Source organism: Meriones unguiculatus, chromosome 8 (genome assembly GCF_030254825.1).
Source record: "Meriones unguiculatus strain TT.TT164.6M chromosome 8, Bangor_MerUng_6.1, whole genome shotgun sequence".
Taxonomy (NCBI): domain Eukaryota; kingdom Metazoa; phylum Chordata; class Mammalia; order Rodentia; family Muridae; genus Meriones; species Meriones unguiculatus.
Genome location: NC_083356.1, coordinates 111157880 through 111178415, shown reverse-complemented (window position 1 = coordinate 111178415; position 20536 = coordinate 111157880). Strand labels below are relative to the sequence as shown.

At 38.3% G+C, this 20536-nt stretch overlaps 1 protein-coding gene across 1 annotated transcript in view; it reads left to right on the top strand.

The window, feature by feature from the left end:
• Nucleotides 1-20536, top strand: part of Znf804a (zinc finger protein 804A) — a 224851-nt gene that overhangs the window by 181719 nt on the left and 22596 nt on the right. Inside the window, exon 2 of the mRNA XM_060390384.1 lies at nt 4785-4928. Within this exon, the coding sequence (XP_060246367.1) occupies nt 4785-4928 (144 nt within the window). The remainder of the gene's footprint in view (nt 1-4784; nt 4929-20536) is intronic.

Below are 20536 nucleotides of genomic sequence, written 5' to 3'. Positions count from 1 at the left end.
GTTCACCAGCAGGCATTTTAACAAATGTGAGACTGATATACAAAGGTAAAACTTGAATCTCTGGCAATAAACCTGAAACTTGAGTTTGCAGGGACAAAGCTAATGCCATGTTTGGGAATCTGATGCCTCAAAGCTACAAACAACTAGGATAACCATAATATCTCAGACCACTAGGATGAACACAAAGCCTGAGCCCATGGGTGCTAAATGGATTATATCTGGATTTGAAAACTATGGCTACAACACTGAGTTTCAGGTTTTTGGACATGACCTAAATCTTGGATTTGTTCACAGCATCTAGGTTAGCATATGGTTATACACATTTATGAGTGAACCCTGAACATACCTACAGCCTTTTTTATTTTTTTTCTGGAGCATGGGATTTGTTTAAAAGGTAGGTGCGTGCATGGTGATACAGACCATAAGTCTTTAGAGGCTAGAAGAGTCCTAGCTCCTTGAGGATTATGTAAGAATCTTTGTCCAGGGTGCTGTTCTGAAGCATGAACTCATGAGAGCCCTTTAAAACAATAAGGTGCTGGGAAGGATCTACATTTTTCTGTAAAGAATGGAGCTACAGAAATTGGAAGATAGAACATAGCAGTAATATAAAATCGGGTGTTGGCATGGCTATAATCTCTGTAATCTCTCATGTTTGAAGACAGGAGGAGACCTGAAACACAGGGCCACATTGATGTCAAGTAGGACTGAACCTCACATTTTTAGGGCCTAACCATAAGTTTCAGTCTTTAAGTTCTAGTATGATGAAGATAGCCACACAATCCATCTTGGCCCTGCTGTGGACCTGTTGTGTAATTATGTACAGCGTTTTTGGTACTACCTTCAACTCACAGTGCATAGACTCTGCTCCCTGCATGGCAGTAAGCATTTCTTGGATTTTTAAATCTATGGGATTAGCTGGTCACATATTTAAAGAAAATCTTTCCTGAGCATCCTGAATTTGAGTCTGTGGTAGTCAAACTGGAAATATGATGGCTGGTTAATAGACAGCGGTTTAGTTGGGTGAAGCAAACCTTGGTAAATCTGAATTTTAATTATATAGTTTGAGGATAGTGTTCAATATGAGTCATATAAATATTTTTAAACTGTCACATACAGTTTGATTAGCTTCTTGTAGGTGTTTTCAAGTACGGATATTTGCCCACATTGGTGTTTCGGGGCGGGGGGGCATTCTGAAACAGCACCACTTTATAATTTTTTAAAATATTTTTATTCACTTTGCATCCTGGTTTTAGCCCAGTTCCTTCCTCCTCCCAGCACCATCCCACCCCCCATTCCTCAGAATTCATTTCCTGTCCACCCCTGTTTATCAAGTCTTACCACTCTCATTTTAAAACATTTGCTAATGCTATTTATTTATTACTGGCTGAGTTTGTGCTACACATTTGACAGCCAGAATATGCCCTGTTAAAAATGCACGGGACGCAGCAGAAAACCTCTGCTCTTGGGGTGCTCACATTTACACAGAGATGCTAGTTGAAGACACCCAGCAATAATCTCTCCCTTTGAAGAATCTGAATATTACTTGGTAATGCGTGTTATGATGAGGCACCATGAAAAGCATCATCTTAGACAAGAACCGTTGTCTTTAAGGTTGGATTTCATGCTCTTCCCTTTATCTACATGATGAGGGTTTTAGCCTCAGGGCCATGGAAATATCATTGAATTCTCTATTTCAATTTACCGATTCATACAGTGCACAATATAGCTCAGCTCTTAATGCTGCAAACTGAAAAATTCCTTTTTCTTGCTGTGCTGAGAATCAAACTTATGGCCTTGTACATGATAGGCAAGGCTCTACCATTGAAATAAATCCTCAGCACTGAAAAAAAAATCCTTAACTTTATGATTGTGTTTCATGACCTTCATATTGCCCTCCTAAAAGTAAAGATTCAACCTTCCCTATTTTATTCGAATATAAAACTTGGTTTTAAATCTACAGCTGTTGTGGCTGACTTCTTCCCTTCTGCCATCACATCCAGTAGACACTTTAAAATTTGCCTTCTTGGTTAAAGATAGAATGACTATGCCAGCCAAAGACTGAGTTCTTTTGACGTGAGCATGTCTGAGTAGTTGTGTCCTTTTCCCTTGGTTCGATGGTAGTCTTTTCTCTCTGCTGTGAGAAGCTGTGCTGAATACACATTAACCTTCTTAACCAGTCAGTGCTTGTTTCAGCAGCATCAAGAACAAAGATCAGAGGAGCCGTAGAGTAGCCAGCAACTTACGACTGATGGTATTTTTACACACATGCAGTTTTAAAATGCTTAGTTGGTAACAATGCATGTGTCGCACACATGCACTGAATACATTATAAGGAAACCATTCTATTTCACTCATGATTTTTCTTAATTTTAAAATATTTTTATAGTGTAATATCATTCTTTTTTTCTCTCTCTCTTCCTTCTTTCAAACCTTCCATTTTGACCCCTGTTCTATTTCAAATACATGATCTCCTTTATTTCATAATTGTTATAAAAATATTATTTGATTCCTTCCTTCAGTTCATATTAAGTTGAAGAGTCTAGTTCAAAATTCTTGGTTGTTTTGAATCACCCTACAACCTCACATTCACTTAACTATGTGTCTTTTACTCTGTTGTAGGAGACTAAAAATTAAGAAGAGAGTGGGGAGGGAGATAATAGGAAAATAAAAATTGGTCATTTTGATCTAGAGTTCTTGGTGATTTCCTATTGAATAATCAAAATAACAGTTATAAAGTATGCAATTTAAATGAAACAAAATTAATAGTATGATTTCATGGTTTAAATATGTAGATCCAAGGGTAGATTTACAGTCAACACACAGGGTGTGGTATGATGGAATAATGTTCATTTGTTGTTGGGTTAATTCTCAAATGACCTGCAGCAGAAATTTCTTCATAAAATCTCTTCATTAATTCATGCAATTTTATCCACAGTGATGTTTGCTTACATAATCTTAGTGTTTATTTCATGATATGTTTATTCTTTATAACAATAATACTCCTGTAGAGAATAATAATTTTTATTCCATTTCTAAATGTCAGAAAATTTAGTAGAAAAATGTAATATTTTTAGGAAAAGCCTTTTTGAATGACATGTATACATATATGTGCATACATACATATACATGTATGAGTGTGTGGCATTGGGTGTGTTTGATATGTACCTGTGTGGGGGCCCAATGTAGATATCAGATTCTTTCCTTGATCTATCTCCACCTCATATACCTACCTTCCTAATTTTAGAGTCCTACTTTTGTATGTACGGGTGTTTTGCCTGCATTCACCTTCATGCTTGGTACCACGGAGGCCAGAGAGGAACTGGATCACCTGGAATGTAATTAGAGAAAATTTTGAGCCACTGTGTGGGTGCTGAGGACTGAATTCAGGTCCGTGGCAGACGTGGCCACGGATCTTATCAGCTGAGTAATCACTACACCTGTAATTTTGTTGTTGTTTTGCCAAGATCTCTCACAGACCTGAAGGTAATAATTTATTGGGTTAGTTTGGCTGGAGACAAACTTCAGTGATCTACCTGTGTCTGTGCCAGTCCACTCTTGCTGGTCTTATAGGCATAACTTGTCATCTTTTCCCTCCAAATCGCAGTGTCTAGGGACATGCTATGAGAAATGACCATGCGGCTATTTTCAAATTTAAAAGAATTTATGAGTAATATAGAAAAATAATGCAGTCAGTGATGAGGACTGAAACTGTGGTCTCTCTCTCTCTCTGTGTCTCTCTCTCTCTCTGTGTGTGTGTGTGTGTGTGTGTGTGATAATTACAATTAAGTAAGAGATCATGACTTTGGGAGTTTGGGGTATGGAGAAATTGAAGTGGGAGGATTGGTGGAAATGACATCAATGCAGCACCCTTGTATGGAACTCTAAAGAGGTTTAGTTAAACAAAGTCAGCCAGTGTCTTAAGGTATAAAATGAACTGTGTCTGGCAACAATAGGTAAGGTTTCGAAGCTGTCGTCCAAAGCCTTATGGTTCATGGTTCCTCGTTGGACTCTCACACTGCTGACTCAGTGTCCATCCTCTGTGAGGGAGGGTTGAAAGTAACTCTTTATCCACAAGAAGCATCATGGACATAGTGTGCTTCTCAGTTTGCTTCCTTCTTCTTTCCTCCCTTCCTTTATCCCTCCTTTCCTTCCTTCTTCCCTTCCTCCCTCCTTTTCTTTCTTTCTTTCTTTCTTTCTTTCTTTCTTTCTTTCTTTCTTCTTTCATTTTAGGTGAAAAACTTAAACAATTTATGTAAAAGTATCTTATTATCCAGATTGAAGTTTATTTAATTTCAATAAAATTACAGTGATAAAATAGTACAGTTTAGATGAACAATAATCTTATGTAAATACATATAACTTCAGTTGCATATATAGATACATATGTGTGTGTGTAGCAATACAGACATCTTATTAAAGGCCACATTTCAGATGCTTACAAAATATGATTTTGTATTAGATCAGAATCAGAAATCTACAGTGGAATGAAGCTGCTACGGGAATCTCATTTTTAATGTTGACATAGAGTGGGCGCATGTTCAGTTAATGCTTCTTTCTATATAATTTACTTTCTTGCTTGCTGCTATTTTTTTATTTGTATTGGCTTCATCTGTGAATACTGTGATTTTTTTTAACTTTTTTTTCCCTTTTGAATTCGGTTTGCTGGCATTTCCTTACCTGTCCTTTGTCCTGTTTCCAGTGCTAATTAACTGCATTGACAACTGTAGAGGCGCCACAGGCCCGGGGTGAGCTAACTGTATGATTCCTGTAATTGTGTGTTTCAGGACTATGCTGAGAAGGAGAACACTATTGCCAAGGCTCTGGAGGACCTGAAGGCGAACTTCTACTGTGCACTCTGTGACAAGCAGTACTACAAGCATCAAGAATTCGACAACCACATCAACTCCTATGATCACGCCCACAAGCAGGTACGAAAGAGAAGGCAAAATAAGATCTTGAACTTTCTTCGTAGGCTCGATTGTGAAGACTATGTTACCATTTTTATTATGTTTTGTTTTGTTTCCGATTTACAGTTTTAAAGATGTACTTCTGTGATGATAAGTCCAGTTTAAAAGACCAAAAGCAATGTTTGAAACAAATGCCTAGCACTGAAAAAAGTTCTGTATTGATGTCTTTTATTGTCCATGTTTGTTTTGAAAATAATAATCTACAGAAAATGATCTGCTGAATGTTCTCAAATAATACATTACAAAAAATTTTATTAAATACTGCAGATATTGAATATAAATAAGCTTTTACATTGCTTAACAAGGAATTACATGTGCTGGAAAATGCATTGGTCAGTTTTTAAATTTTATACATTTCTTTAGAGTGTGCTGTATAAGCAAAAACATCTACAAGGTCAGGACATTAGTATTAAGTGAACTGTCATTGCTTCATATGCCCTGTAGAACAGACAAAACTGTGGTAGAGGGTTAATTGCTGTGTTCTTTACAGAAGCATTTCAGATTTAAACTGACTTGAAAAATATCATGACAAAATGCCTTAAGGTTATTAATTAAGTGTATGCACAATGTGTACATGACTTAGTTCATTCACTGGTATTCTCACACTAGTATCAATTATAAATCCAGTACCCATTGTTTGCTAAGCTCAGTAAAGATAAAATTAAAGTAGTGACTAAAAATTAAGTTAACATTTATTTTATTTTCTTTGCTTTTTTGTTTGATTGTTTGTTTGTTTTTGAGACAGGGTTTCTCTGTGTAGTAGCTCTGCTTATCCTGGAAAGTGCTTTGTAGACCAGGGTGGCCTTGAACTCACAGAAATCCGGCTGCCCCTGCCTCCTGGGTGCTGGGATTAAAAGCATATGCCACCACGCCTACCTTTGATTTTATTTTCTCAAGTGCCTGATATTTACCATGACAATTTTATTTGCTGTTTATCTAATGATGGAATATTAGGTCTAGCATCAGTTTATATGTATTTTATTTGTCAAACATCACCCACAGATATCATTCAAATTTAATCCCAGTAAAAACAAAAGGAATATATTTGAAAGTATGAACTTCTACCAACTTTCCTTTAATATTGGGTTAAAATAGGATGAATTATCCAGCACAAACAGAAAAAAAAAACTAGGGGGAAATTATGTCATTAAGTGCTTATGAGACAATTATGTGCATTGTATTTTATTGTCAGTGTTCCAGTCTTTCATATTGACTAAAGTATATTCAGAAAAGCTGTGGTAGGAAAAAAGTCATCCTTCAATTACACACACAGCTAATTAGTGCATGCTTAGCTTAAGACTATGTCCTTGATTCATGTCTTCCCTCTAGAGTGTAGTAGATCTCAGATTGCACAAGCAAAGGCGACAGTTTTAATAAAACAATTCCATTTCTTATATACAAATGATTCTACTTAATATATAAATGGCTTAGTTTGAACATTGTGATACACAAGCCAATCGTATTAATTCGTGTTCTATTTATTTGGTATTTTTCCATAAAGCAGAACACATGTTCATGTTTTCCTCTGTGACAGTGCTTTGATTAGTCCTACATATCTACTGTGTTCAATTTTAACACATTATAAATCTCATTTTACAAATAATTTGTTATTCTAAATCCATGGATGTGTATGCATTTTGACACTACTTATCACCTTTCTCAATAATTGTCAAATTCAACAATTAGCTTGTCTAGAAGTGCAAATTTACCTAGGTAGGCCAAAGGAACTTTCAAATTCTCTGTTCTCAGTGAATTTAGAATACTATTTATTCTTTTTAAAACTATAGATCTCAATTAAAAACAAAACAACACCAACAAAAACTGAGGTAGGGTTTTCAGGATCATCAGGCTTCTCCCACTAAAACATCCTCATGGGATTCAGATAACTGCCTTGTCCTCAAACTTCAGTCAATTTTCTTAAGGAATGAAAAATAAAAAAACGCAAAGATCAATTAAAACTGTTTATATTTCCCACAAAATACATGCATGCCCCTGCATGTACACAGACATACACACCCCTGGGTGTATATACACACACTCATTCTATTCACATAATATAAGAGAAATCAAAATGGATATGGCTTACTCCTTAAAGACCCAGAGGCTGTGCGCTCCTCTCTGGGCTGGCAACTGAGGGCTCCACTCTGGAAATCAATCTGGTGTTTCCTCAGACAACTAGGAACAACACTTCCTCAAGATACAGCTATACCACTCCTAGGCATATACCCAAAAGAAGCTCAACTGCACAACAAGGACATTTGTTCAACCATATTTGTAGTAGACAAAAGCTGGAAACAGCCCAGATGCCCCTCAACTGAGGAATGGATACAGAAATTGTGGTATATCTACACAATGAAATATTACTCAGCAATTAAAAACAAGGAAATCATGAAATTTGCAGGTAAATGGTGGGAACTGGAAAATATCATCCTGAGTGAGCTATCCCAGAAGCAGAAAGTCACACATGGTATATACTCACTCATATAGACATATAATATAGGATAAACCTACTAAAATCTGTACAGATAAAGAAACTAATCAAGAGGGAGGACTCTTGCTGAAATGCTCAATCCCCATCCAGAAAGGCAAAGAGGATGGACATCAGAAGAAGAAGAAAACAGGAAACAAGCTAGGAACTTGCCACAGAGGTCCTCTGAAAGGCTCTGCCCTGCAGACTATGGAGGCAGATCCTGAGACTTATGGGCAACCTTTGGGCAGAGTGCAAGGAATCTTATTAAAGAAGTGGGAAATAGTAAGATCTGGAGAAGACAGGAACTCCACAAGGAGAGCAACAGAACCAAAAAAATCTGAGAATTAGGGGTCTTTTCTGAGACTGATGCTTCAACCAAGTACCATGGATGGAGATAACCTAGAACCCCTGCACAGATGTAGCCCATGGCAGTTCAGTATCCAAGTGGGTTCCATAGTAATGGGAACAGGCACTGTCTCTGACATGAACTGATTGGCCTGCTCTTTGATCACCTCCCCCTGAGGGGAGAGCAACCTTGCCAGGCCACAGAGGAAGACAATGCAGCCACTCCTGATGAGACTTAATAGACTAGGATCAGAAGGAAGGAAAAGAAGACTTTCCCTATCAGTGGACTTGGGGAGGGGCATGTGTGGTGAAGGAGGAGGAAGGGAGGGATTGGGAAGGGAGGAGGGAGGGAACTACAGGGGAGATACAAAGTGAATAAAGTGTAATTAATAAAAAAATTTTTAAAAAAGACCCAGAAGTACCCACTTGACCATGGTAAATATTGTTAAGATTTGCTGAGGGATGGATGACCATCCATCCCTGAAAGCTGTTAAACACCATAGTTATAGCTCACCAGTGTGGAATGAGCATTAACATTTGTCATGACGAGATAATGATGTAATAGCTGCAAACATTTAAATCCATATCACCACTACATTCCCTTGCTAGAAGACAATGACACACCAGTGACAGTGCCTCCTTACAGAGTGACCACCATCTCTCGGCAAAGGTAACTCCCATAGGTGCTGTAAGCGGTGTGAAGACAGCACAGACTGGAGGTGGAAAATTTATAAATTTTGCTTTCTCTTCTAAGAACTTGACTTTGGGATACTATACAAAACATCTACTATCTGGAATTATCTAAATATAATACTGAGAATATAGATCCTCACTCATGGTTAAGCCTGCTCAAGAACTAAGAAAGGTCACTTGCCAAAAGCACAAATAAAATGCAGAACAGAAATCAGTTTAATGGGCTATCAGAACGTTAAAGTGTGGGGAATCGCGATTTGAGAAGGAAATCGCTATTTGAGGAGATTCTATGATCTAAGCTTGCAGTCCTTTTGGCTCTCCTAGAACATTCTCCAACTCATGTAACACAGATAGTCTTAACACCATCCAAAAGCTCTGTAATCTTTATTCATTCCTAGTCATGTTCCCTCTTCGTGTGCTTTCAAATAGCCTGGGTATGAACATGTTCTGATCAATCTAATATGTTTTTATGTCTTCAATTACCATTTTTTAAATTTTATTCAGTATGTTTTTTTCAGATCTAGAATTTGTATAATTTAAAAATTTTATCTATCCCTTGAGGTTTCTCTGTTAAAAAATATTTTTCCATTCCATTGACTTTCTTTAAAATCATTATATTAATTATTTTTGAAAATTATTTTGTACATGTTGCTGTCTCGTTGCTGATACAGTGTCTTTTCCTTTTGATGTGGTCATTACTTCCCAAATGTTCTTTCTCTGGGTAGGGTGTGAAGTCATCTCAACATTGAAATATTTGGTATTTATTCTACTCTTTGAAATCCGGTTTTCTTTGTGACTGACCCTCCAAAAATTCCAAGTACCCTGCTTATTTTCTTTTAGCTGAATACATCCCTATTTGGGTACAGAATTGTTTCCTTAGTTCACATTTTCAACAACTGTGCCATGTATCAGTTATTGGTAGTTCATTCTGGAAGACAATATAAGGTCAAATATTACTCCAAGACAAAACTGAGTATTACTCACTATGAACTTCGGAAGTACCTGCGAAGAGTAGTCCATTCCCATAGCCTACTTCCTGTGCTAAGGTTCTATACCATTCTTTACTCAATTACTGGCCTGTGGTCAGAAGTACAGGATTTATTTCCTGATAGCACTTGGAAGATAGACCACAGAGAGACCTGCCCAGAGTCTGATGTCATACCTGCAGCTACTAGGGCCAAAGGGCCTATCAGTCCATGGGGCTAGAGTTTCTGGAGCCCATTGCAAGAATGGGTCAGATGAAAGCCCATATATTTTAGGAGGCAAATTTGGTGGGAAAAGTCAACGCTCAAGACCATGCAAGAATTTGAATGGAATGGGGATGCTTTTCTCCCACCAGCCAACCTCCCCGACAACTTGTCCTTGAAGTTCCATCCTCAGGGAGCTGACAGTCACTGAGATCTTTCAGTGTTACCTTTCACCAAGAAGCTCTGAGTACGAAGACAATGCTCTCTGCCTACTACCCTGTTTCCCTGCAAAATCGGCTCCACATTACAGGGTCCAAATGTAAGATACTTTTTGCGAAGAATTTTCTTTAATCTACAAGAATGATGCTAGACTATTCTGCCCTTGGGTCTCAGCACCAGAGATGCGCTGGCACATTGCAGCCGGTGGGAGAGAGTCTAAATCCTCCTCACCACGGTGAGTTCTTTGACTGTTGGAAGGACTAGTCATCAGGGTTCAATTGCAACCAACCCCCTGTGAGTAACTGTGCTACCTGAGACCGAGAGACAGTTGGTATAGACAGTACTTAAAGAACAAGGCTGATGGGCCCTAGTTCTCATGTACTTCATACAGAAGTCTAACCAAAGAGACCTGCTCTGCGTTATGGAAAACGGTATGCTCCAGGCCAGTGCCGAGCTGGCCATGACCCGGCTTGAATCAGTTCGCTGCATACAAGCCTCTATCTAATGCATTCACAGTCCTAAAGGATTTGTGTCTGTGTCTGACTTTGTGCTTGTTTCTGGGTCTTAGTATGTAGGTTTCTCACAGACAGCCAACACAAACTTCTCTGCTATTCCGAGAACACGTGTCTGACTATGGAGCTTTGCTAGTCTCTCTGCAGCCTGAAGTTACGAGAGGAATCAGATTCCTTACTAAATGTTGCATAATCTCATCTGGCAGGTAGCACAAGTACAAACAACATTCTGTCAACAGAGAGAAAATTTAACTTTGGGCAGGAAAATGACAGATTGATTACAAACCATTATTCTGAGTTGCATTTCTGCAAGAGCTATTATTTTGTTGGTTTGGTTTGCTTGCTTATTTGTTTGTTTTTATTTTGAAACAGATTGTATGTATATAGCCTTGGCTGTCCGAGAACTCATTATGTATACTGGGCTGGGCTGGATCTCACAGAGGTCTACCAGCCTCTGCCTCCAGAGTGCTGCGATTAAAGGCATGTGACATTACACTAGAATAATAAATATTATTTTTAGAAATTAGAAAAATAGCTTGATGTAAAAAATCATAGAATACTTTTAAGGATCGGTATATACCTCAATACTCTGTCACTCTCAATATATGCCCATAACCCTCCTTTCATTATTCTTTGCCCTTATAACAAATAAGATGATTATAATATATGTTGATTAAAAATGGTTTAAGATATTTTTAAAGAAAATTAAAGTCTCCCCCATCTATCATAAGATTCCCTGCACTCTGGCCAAGGTTTGGCTATTACTCTCAGTGTCTGCTTTGATACCCTGATGAGTAGAGTCTTTCAGAGACCCTATGTGAAAGGCTCCTGTCTGTCCCCTGTATTCTCCCACTTCAGATGTCTAACCTGTTTGCCCTTCTGAACGAAGTTTCAGCTTCTTCCCTAGGGTTCTCTTTGTTGTTTAGCTTCTTCTTCTTTTTTTATTTATTAGTTACAGCCTATTAACTCTGTATCCTGCTCCCTATTTCCCTCCCAATCCCACTCTCCCTCCCTCATCTTTCCCCTATCCTTTCCAAGTCCACTGATAACGGAGGTCCTCCTCCCCTTTCATCTGACCCTGCCTTATCAGGTATCTTCAGGACTGCTTACAAAGTCCTCCTCTGTGGCCTAGCAAGGCTGCACCTCCCTCCGGTGTGTCTGTGGGGTAGGTCAAAGAGCCAGCCATTGAGTTCATGTCAGAAATAGTCCCTGTTCCCCTTATTAGGGAACCCACTTGGATACTGAGCTACCATGGGCTACATCTGAGCAGGGGTTCTAGGTTATATCCATACATGGTTCTTGGTTGGAGATACAGTCTGACAAAAGACCCCTGTGCCCAGATATATGTGGTCCTTGTGGAGCTCCTGTCCTCTCCAGGTCATATTAACTCCCCCTTCTTTCATATGATTCCCTGTACTCTGCCGAAGGTTTGGTTAAAAGTCTCAGTATCTGCTTTGATACACTGCTTGGTAGAGACTTCCAGAGGTCCTCCATGGTAGGCTCCTGTCCTGTTACTTGTTTTCTCCTACATCCAATGTCCATCCGATTTGTCTTTCAAAGTGAGGGTTGATCATCTTACCCAGGGTCCTCTTTCTTTTTTTATTTCCTTTTTTATTTTTTTTTAAATTCATTTTTCTTATTAGTTACATTTTGTTAACTCTGTGTCCCAGCTGTATCCCACTCCCTCATTCCCTCCCCAACCCCACACTCCCTCCCTGGTCTCCTCCCTGCCCCTTTCCAAGTCCACTGATAGGGGAGGACCTCCTCCCCTTTCATTTGACCCTATTTTATCAGGTAACTTTAGGACTGGCTGCAAAGTCCTCCTCTGTGGCCTAACAGGACTGCTCCTCCCCTTGGGGGGAGGGAGGTCAAAGAGCCTGCCCTTGAGATCCTGTTAGAAATAGTCCTTATTCCCCTTACTTTGGGAAACTACTTGGTTACTGAGCTACCACGGGCCGCATCCGAGCAGAAGTTCTAGGTTATATCCATAGATGGTCCTTGGTTGAGTATCCTCTTTTTTGTTTATCTTCTTTAGTTGTACAGATTTTAGTATGTTTATCATATCTTATAGGTCTAGGACCCACTTATAAGTAATTATATACCATGTGTGTCTTTTTCCTTCTCGGATACCTCACTCAGGATGATCTTTTCTAAATCCCACCATTTGCCTGCAAATTTCCTAATTTCCTTGTTTTTAATAGCTGAGTAGTATTTCATTATGTAAAAGTACCACAATTTCTGTATCCATTCCTCCATTGTGGGACATCTGGATTGTTTCCAGATTCTGGCTATTACGAATGAAGCTGCTAAAACATGGTTGAGCAAATGTCCTTGTTGTGTACTTGAGCATCTTTTGGATATATGCCTAGGAGTGGTATAGCTGGATCTTGAGGAAGTGCTATTCCTAATTGTCTGAGAAAGAATCAGACTGATTTCCAAAGTGGTTGTACAAGTTTACATTCCCACCAGCAATGGAGGTGGGTTCCCCTTTCTTCACAACCTCTCCAACATGTGTGGTCACTTATGTTCTTGACCTTAGCCATTCTGATGGGTGTAAGGTGACAAGACAAGGCTGCCCACTCTCTCCATATCTCTTCAACATAGTACTTGAAGTCCTAGCTAAAGCAATAAGACAACTAAAGGAGATCAAGGGATACAAATTGGAAAGGAAGATGTCATAGTTGCACTATTTACAGATGATATGATAGTATACATGAGCGACCCCAAAAATTCAATCAAAGAACTCCTTCAGGTGATAAACATCTTTAGCAAAGTTGCTGGATACAAAATCAACAACAACAACAAAAAAATCAAAAGCCCTCCTGTATACCAAAGGCAAAAGGGCCTAGAAAGAAATCAGGGAAACAACACCCTTCACAATAGCCACTAATAACATAAAGTACCTTGGGGTACCTCTAACCATGCAAGTGAAAGACCTGTTTGAAAAAAACTTCAAGTCTCTGAAGAAAGAAGTTGAAGAAGATATCAGAAGATGGAAAGATCTTCCATGCTCATGGATTGGTAGAATTAACATAATTGTTTAGCTTCTTTAGCACTGTAGATTTTAGTATGTTTATCCTATATTATATGTCAAATATCCACTTATAAGTGAGTATATACCATGTGTGTCTTTCTGCTTCTTGGTTACATCGCTAAGGATGATATTTTCTAGTTTCATTTTTCATGATTTACTTGTTTTAAATTGCTGAGTAGTAGTCCATTGTGTAAATGTACCACAATTTCTGTATCCATTCCTTATTTCCAGATTCTAGCTATTACAAATATATCTTCTATGAACATAGTTGAGCAAATGCTCTTGTTGAATGGTGGAGAATCTTCAGGGCATAAGCCCTGGAGTGATATACCTGGATCTTGAGGTAGCACTATTCCTAATTTTCTGAGAAAGCACCAGAGTAATGTCCAAAGTGGTTGTACAAGTTTACATTCCCACCAGCAGTGGAGGAGGATTTCCCTTCTCCACATTCTCTCCAGAATGTGCTGTCACTTGAATTTTTGGTCTTAGCCTTTCTGGTGGGTGTAAGGTGAAATCTCAGGGTCATTTTGATTTGCATCTCTCTGATGACTAAATATATTGAACATTTCTTTAAATTTTTCTCAGCCATTTGATATTCCTCTGTTGAGAATAGCTGTGTAACCCATTTTTTAAAATTACATTACTTGTTGGTGTTAAACTTAAGTTCTTTACATATTCTGGATATTAGTCCTTAGTCAGATGTAGGGTTGGTGAAGATCCTTTCCCAGTGTGTAGGCTGTCATTTTGTTCTGATGACAGTGTCCTTTGCTTTAAAGAAGCTTTTGAGTTTCAGAAGGTCCCATTTATTGATAGTTTTCTTAGAGTCTTTCTGGGGAGATAGAAATGACTGGCAGGGGCAGGAACTCTATAAGAGTAAAACAGAACCCAAAAATATGGACCCAAAGGGTCTGCAGATACTGGGGAATCAACCAAGGACCATACATGGAGAGGATCTAGAACATCTGCTCAAATTTAGTCCATGGGCAGCTTAGTCTCCATGGGGATACCCTAGTAAGGGGATAAGGGGTTGTCTCTGGCATGAACACCATTGTCTGCTCCCTCTGGTGAGGTTGCCTTACTAGGCCACTGAGAAAGAGGATCCAGACAGTTCTGATGAGACCTGATTGGCTAGGATCAGATAATAGGGAGGATGACTATAGGACTATTAATGGACTATGGGAGGGATGTAGAGGGGGAAAAGGAGGCTGGGTTGGACTGGGAGGAGGAGAGAGATGAGGATTCATCAGCCAGGGTACAAAGTGAATAATTTGTAATAAATTTTAATAATAATAATCATAAAAAAGAAATTGAAAATCTGAAGGTACTATCATGGTAATCTTCTTGGTCTTGGTAGTTATATATTGTCCCACATATATATTAAGATATATCAAATTTTGAAAAAAGATCATACAACCTTGATTTATTTCTATGTACCAATGAGCAAACTTCAGCATGTTATGTATATGTCATAAATGCATGTGAAGAGCTTAGTCATGTGTGTCCTTCACACTGATTCTCTTACCGTATGTTTCTGTAAATGCATCTTGTCATCTTTTTTAATTAATTTTTATATTAGTTACAGTTTGTTCACTTTGTATCCCAGCTGTATCCCCCTCCCACATTCCCTCCCAATCTCACCCTCCCTCCCTCATCTCCTCCCTGCCCCTTTCCAAGTCCACTGATGGGGGGAGGTCTTATCATCTTAAGTCCTACTAGGCTTCTCTTACTGTCTACATGAGATGGTTTAGAAAGCTGAATTTCATTGATCTGTGTAGAATTTCAGGAATTCAAAGTTATCAAGTATAGTGCATAATCAGCAATTATTACTATATACTATACTTAATATTTTAGTTCACATTTTAAGTGATACCTTCTTATAAAATGTGAATAAAATGATCTTCAGTAGCCTATTTTCCTTCTAAATTTTAGTCTCTAAGATAAAAAAAGTAAAAGATCAAAGACTCAGCATCAGGCTAAAAGAAGAGATTTTCCTCTAAGCAATTTGACCTATTCATCTGCTGCAGGATTCAAGTCACACTGAGTCTGTCCACTCACCTGGCTTCCTTTTGGCAATTCAGGGTTATTTTCACTGTAAGAAATTTGTCACATTGATGCAATGGAGAGCTAGAACGGGGAATGATTGCTTTAGCGCTATGGCCCCTCAAACATCTTGATTTTTGCTTTAGTGGCTGCAGTGTGGCTGTAATACCTCCCAAAAGGCAGTGAAGTGACCTTCACCTCCGCAAGTCAGGCCTCAGAGTCTTGCAGCAGCTGCTTTTGTTCTTTCCCAGAGGAAGTCAAGGTCAGGCTAGGCTATTGGAATGTATTATTCCTGCAGAAAATTCTGTAGCTATGAAAATGGAAGAGCTTTATTCACAAATCTGAGTATTTCTTAATAATTTAAACTGCTGTCTAGTGACACTTCAGAAAGAAATTACTTCTTGATATTTGTGTGTAATCATACAAAATTAACGGTGAGTTGAAAATAGCAGGCATGTATGGTAAAACAATTACCAGTATTTTCTTTGTGTATAGTATGCAATTCAGCCTAGTAAAGATCTTTTATTTGTTTAAATATTATATTGATATATTTAGTATATTTATTTCATTTTATTTTTGAAATTATAATTTAATTACAGCATTTCTCTCTCTTCTCTCCAAATATTCCCAAATATCTCTCCATATACATATACATACAGATAGATAGATAGATAGATAGATAGATAGATAGATAGATAGATGTAGATATGGATAGATACTTTTAAAGAATACTTATGTTCCTAAATATAATCTATCCAATCGATATAATATCACACACCCATGCGCTCACGCACACACACACACACACACACACACACACACACACACACACACTCGTGTGTGTTTTCAGGAATGATTGGCTTGGGACAGTCAGTTGGTGTGCTCCTCTTTCACTCCCAGTCTTCCTCAGTTGTCTGTTGTTTTTGGTATAGAATTCAGGCTTTGTGGGCGTTCTCCCTCCATTTTAGTATGTTAATTGACGCCATCTTTTTCAGCTCATGGTTGGGCAGGCATCTGAGACTTATAGGTGTAGCTTCTGATTATTCTAGAAGACTCAATCACGCAGCAAGCTCCCTAATCCTCTGGTTCTTACAGTTTTCCCATCCCTTCTTCTACAATGTTCCCGTGGACTTAGGTGGGGAATTTTTTTTTAGATTTATGCACTGGAAGGAAGCTTCATAATTCTGCACCTTGACTGGTGTGATTTTTTTGTAGTGATCTCTGTCTCTTTGAAAGAGATCTTCTTTTGATTTACTGTATTTTTAGAAACTGTGTTAAAGATTTTTTTTTTTTAATTTAGAACAGGGGAAAAACTTATAATTTCCTGTTTAAGAGCCCTTGGGCCTCTCAAAAGTGTTAACTCCATGGAATTTTATATTATGTCAATGATAAAAATGTACGGTTTTGACGCATCTCTTTTAGGATTTATTTCTTTTTACTCTTGGATTAGTGTTTGGCTTGAATGTATGTCTGGTGCCTATGGAGGCCAGAAGATGTCAGATCGTGGGATACGTAGTATTAGATCGATCATTGTAACTATGAGGTGGGTGTTAAGAAATGAACCTGTGTCTTCTGGGAGAACAGTGAGCACTTTTTACCTTTGAGCATCTCTCTAGCTCCATGTTTTGATATTTCTTCTTTAAACCACTCATTAATTTGACACCTAAATGGTAAGAATTATCTTGAGCTAGAGTCTGATTTAAGACAGATGTATTATTTTCAGTATTTCAAATGAGGCTCTTTTTTGAACCTTGCCACACTTGCTTTTAATCTGTGGAATAGTTTAAGTGAAAATTCCATCTACAGACACTTGTGGTTGAATGATTGGTGCTGAGTCGGTGAAACTGTTTGGGAAGGATTAGAAGGTAGGTCGTTGGAGTAAGCGTGAGTGTTTGCAATGCCCAAGCTGTCCCACCTGGTTCTCTCCCTTTCCTTCTTGCTAGTGCGTCAGACACCAGCGCTCAGCTACTGCTTCAGCAGCAGGTCTGTCTGTCTGCTTCCTGCTCGCAACCATGGATTAATACTTTTGAACCATGAGCCCCAAACTAACTGACTTCCTTTATAGCTTGTCTTGGTCATGGTGTATTGTCACAGCACTAGAAAGGTAACTAAGAAAGTCTGTTCTCTTTTTTCCACATTATCACTCGACATATTTTTATGATGGAGGTTTAACTCAGTCAGTGGAAAAATGACTGGAAAAAAGGTTGTATCTTTTTATTATTGATTTATTACAATATATTCACTTTGAATCCCAGTTGTAGCTCCCTCTCTCATGTCCTCCCAATCCCATTCCCCTTCCTCTCTCCCCCTATGCTCCTCTCCTAGTCCACTGACAGGGGAGGTCCTCCTCCCATTCTATCTGACCTATCAGGTCTCATCAGAGGTGGCTGCATCATCTTCCTCTGTGGACTGAGAAGGCTGCACCCTCCAGGGGAGGTGATTAAAGAGCCTGCCACTGAGTTCATGTCAGAGACAGACCCTTCTAACCTTATTAGGGAAGCACATGGAGTCTGAGCTGCCTATGAGCTAGATCTGATCACAGGGTCTAGGTCCTCTTCATGCATGGTCCTTGGTTTGCACATCGGTCTCTGTAGGCCCCCTTAGATCCAGACTTTTGGGCTCTGTTAGTAGATATTAGACATATAATATTGGATAACATACTAAATTCTATAGTCCTAAAGAAGCTAAACAATAAGGAAAACCCTAGGGAAGATGCTGAGTCATCATTCAGAAGGGCAAGGTTTATATCTTCAAAGTATAAATTAGCACACACTTTAAGAAAAAATTACAATAGAATAATATAGTGGATTATACCAGTTTTGTTTTGTGAATTAATTACTGAAACCCAATGAATCACTATTTTGGTTTTATTAACCTATAGTACAAGTTTACATTTCCACCAGCAATGAAGGAGGGTTCCCCTTTCTCCACATCCTCTCTAACAGGTGTTGTCAATTGAGATTTTGGTCATAGCCATTGTGATGGGTATAAGGTGGAATCTCAGAGTAATTTTGATTTGCATTTCACTGATTACTAAGAGCATTGAATATTTCTTTAAGTTTTTCTCCAACATTTGATAGTCCTATGCTGAGAATTCTCTGTTTAGCTCTGTCCCCCCATTTTAAATTGGATTACTTGTTTTGTTGGTGTATAATTTCTTGAGTTCTTTATATATTCTGCATATTGACCCTTTGTCAGATGTAGGGTTGGTGAAGATCTTTTCCCAGTCTGTTAGCTGTCATTTTGTTTTGTCCCCATGTCCTTTGCTTTAAAAAAGCTTTTCAGTTTCATGAGGTCCCATCTGTTGATTGTTGATCTTAGAGCCTGTGCTCTTGGTGTTCTGTCCAGGAAGTGGTCTTCTGTAAGTTCAAGTCTGTTCCCCATGTTTTCTTCTAACGGATTTAGTGTGACTGGTTTTATGTTAAGATCTTTGATCCACTTGGATTTTACTTTTGTGCAGGGTGATAAGGAATTTTAGTATGGCAGTAAAACACACTCATATAGCAGACACACGGAGACAAGGACGTCCCACAGAAATGAGGGGTGAATCTGGAGACCAAAAGCCGGCTGATGATTCTTCTCCCTGCTTCTCATGGTCTTGGAATGTTGTGAATCCAGATGTACACTGCAGCATCTCTATTTTTAATTGCAGATTCTGCAAATCATACCCTTGTCATTAGACAGGTACTGCAGTACTTTAATTCTCTGAGATATCCAAATAGGGCTTTTTCATACTATTTTATTAACCTTGTTGGTAATATTTTTGGAGCTGCATACCTTACCCTTTTCTTTTCTTTTTATTATACTCTGCTAATTATTATAAAAGTCTAACATTTTCATAATATGTGGCTTTGGTACCAGGAAATTCTTGAATATCAATATATTTAATGATACTTCTGACATCTATAGAAATGACTATATCTGTATTTATAGTCTTCAAGTGACAAACATGGTTTAGAACAAAGAAAGTTAATTGTTAGCTCAATTTTCAAATCATGTAAGAAAGCTGAGTAGTCTTGTCACAGTCCCTTAATCCTAGTATTTGGAGGCAGAGGCAGGACAGACAAAGCCAGTTCCAGAATAGCCAGGGCTACACAGATAAACCCTGTCTTGAAAAGCCAAAAGCAAACTCAAACATGTGAGAAAGTAACAATACACATGCATAATAACAAAACGTCTTTCCAGCATCTGGTGTAGGCCCGTATCTTACTATCTGCATTGAAGCCTCCCAGATGATTGTCATATGATCCCAAGGTCACAAAGAAAATAGAGCTCAGCACAGAGCTTACTGCTCTTGTTACTTTCAACAATACCCATGTCCTTCTATGATCTAGGAGATACAGGAAAACATTCTTCTGGATCCAAAACCAGTTTTTTAAGGCCAGCCAGCGGAAATGAAGAGGAAAACATTGAAAATGGACAGATTTCCCTGTTTAATATTTCTTCTCCAGGCAAAAAGCTGAAGCAGAAAATGTATTGAAAGAGAAATTAGGGACTCTGAAAAAGAATTCTTGGGGCAACTTCTCCCTCTGCTGATTTGAAACTCAGCCAATGCCAAATTAAATTCCTACAAGACTGTGTATAAGCATCGCTTGTTAGTAAACCAAACTACTATTTAAATGTTACATATTCAAAATATTTAAATATTCTTATTTAAATATTTCATCAATTCTGCCAGGAAAACTTTTTTACCCTCCTGTGTGATTCAAACATAAAAAGAAAGAAAGAAAATTTGAAATCTGGTGATCGGCACAAGTTAAGAAGAGACGCAGATAGATATCCTGAATTAATGATCAGGATGGAGAGCAAGACAAGACTCAGAGGTGTCAATTAGACTGGTAATAAATAATATGAAACAGGATCTGAGTCATCAGAAATCAACTACTAGTCCTAAATCAATGGAAAATATATATAATAGGACGTGTCAAATTTTGGCTTCAAAGCTCAATTGTATATGTTATTAGAAAACTTAGTATTGTTCAGGGATAGGGTGGAATCTTAGAATGCAAAAGACATGTAAGTGTTTTTACCAGCAACTAAGAATGTTATAGACTGGAGTAAGGACAATA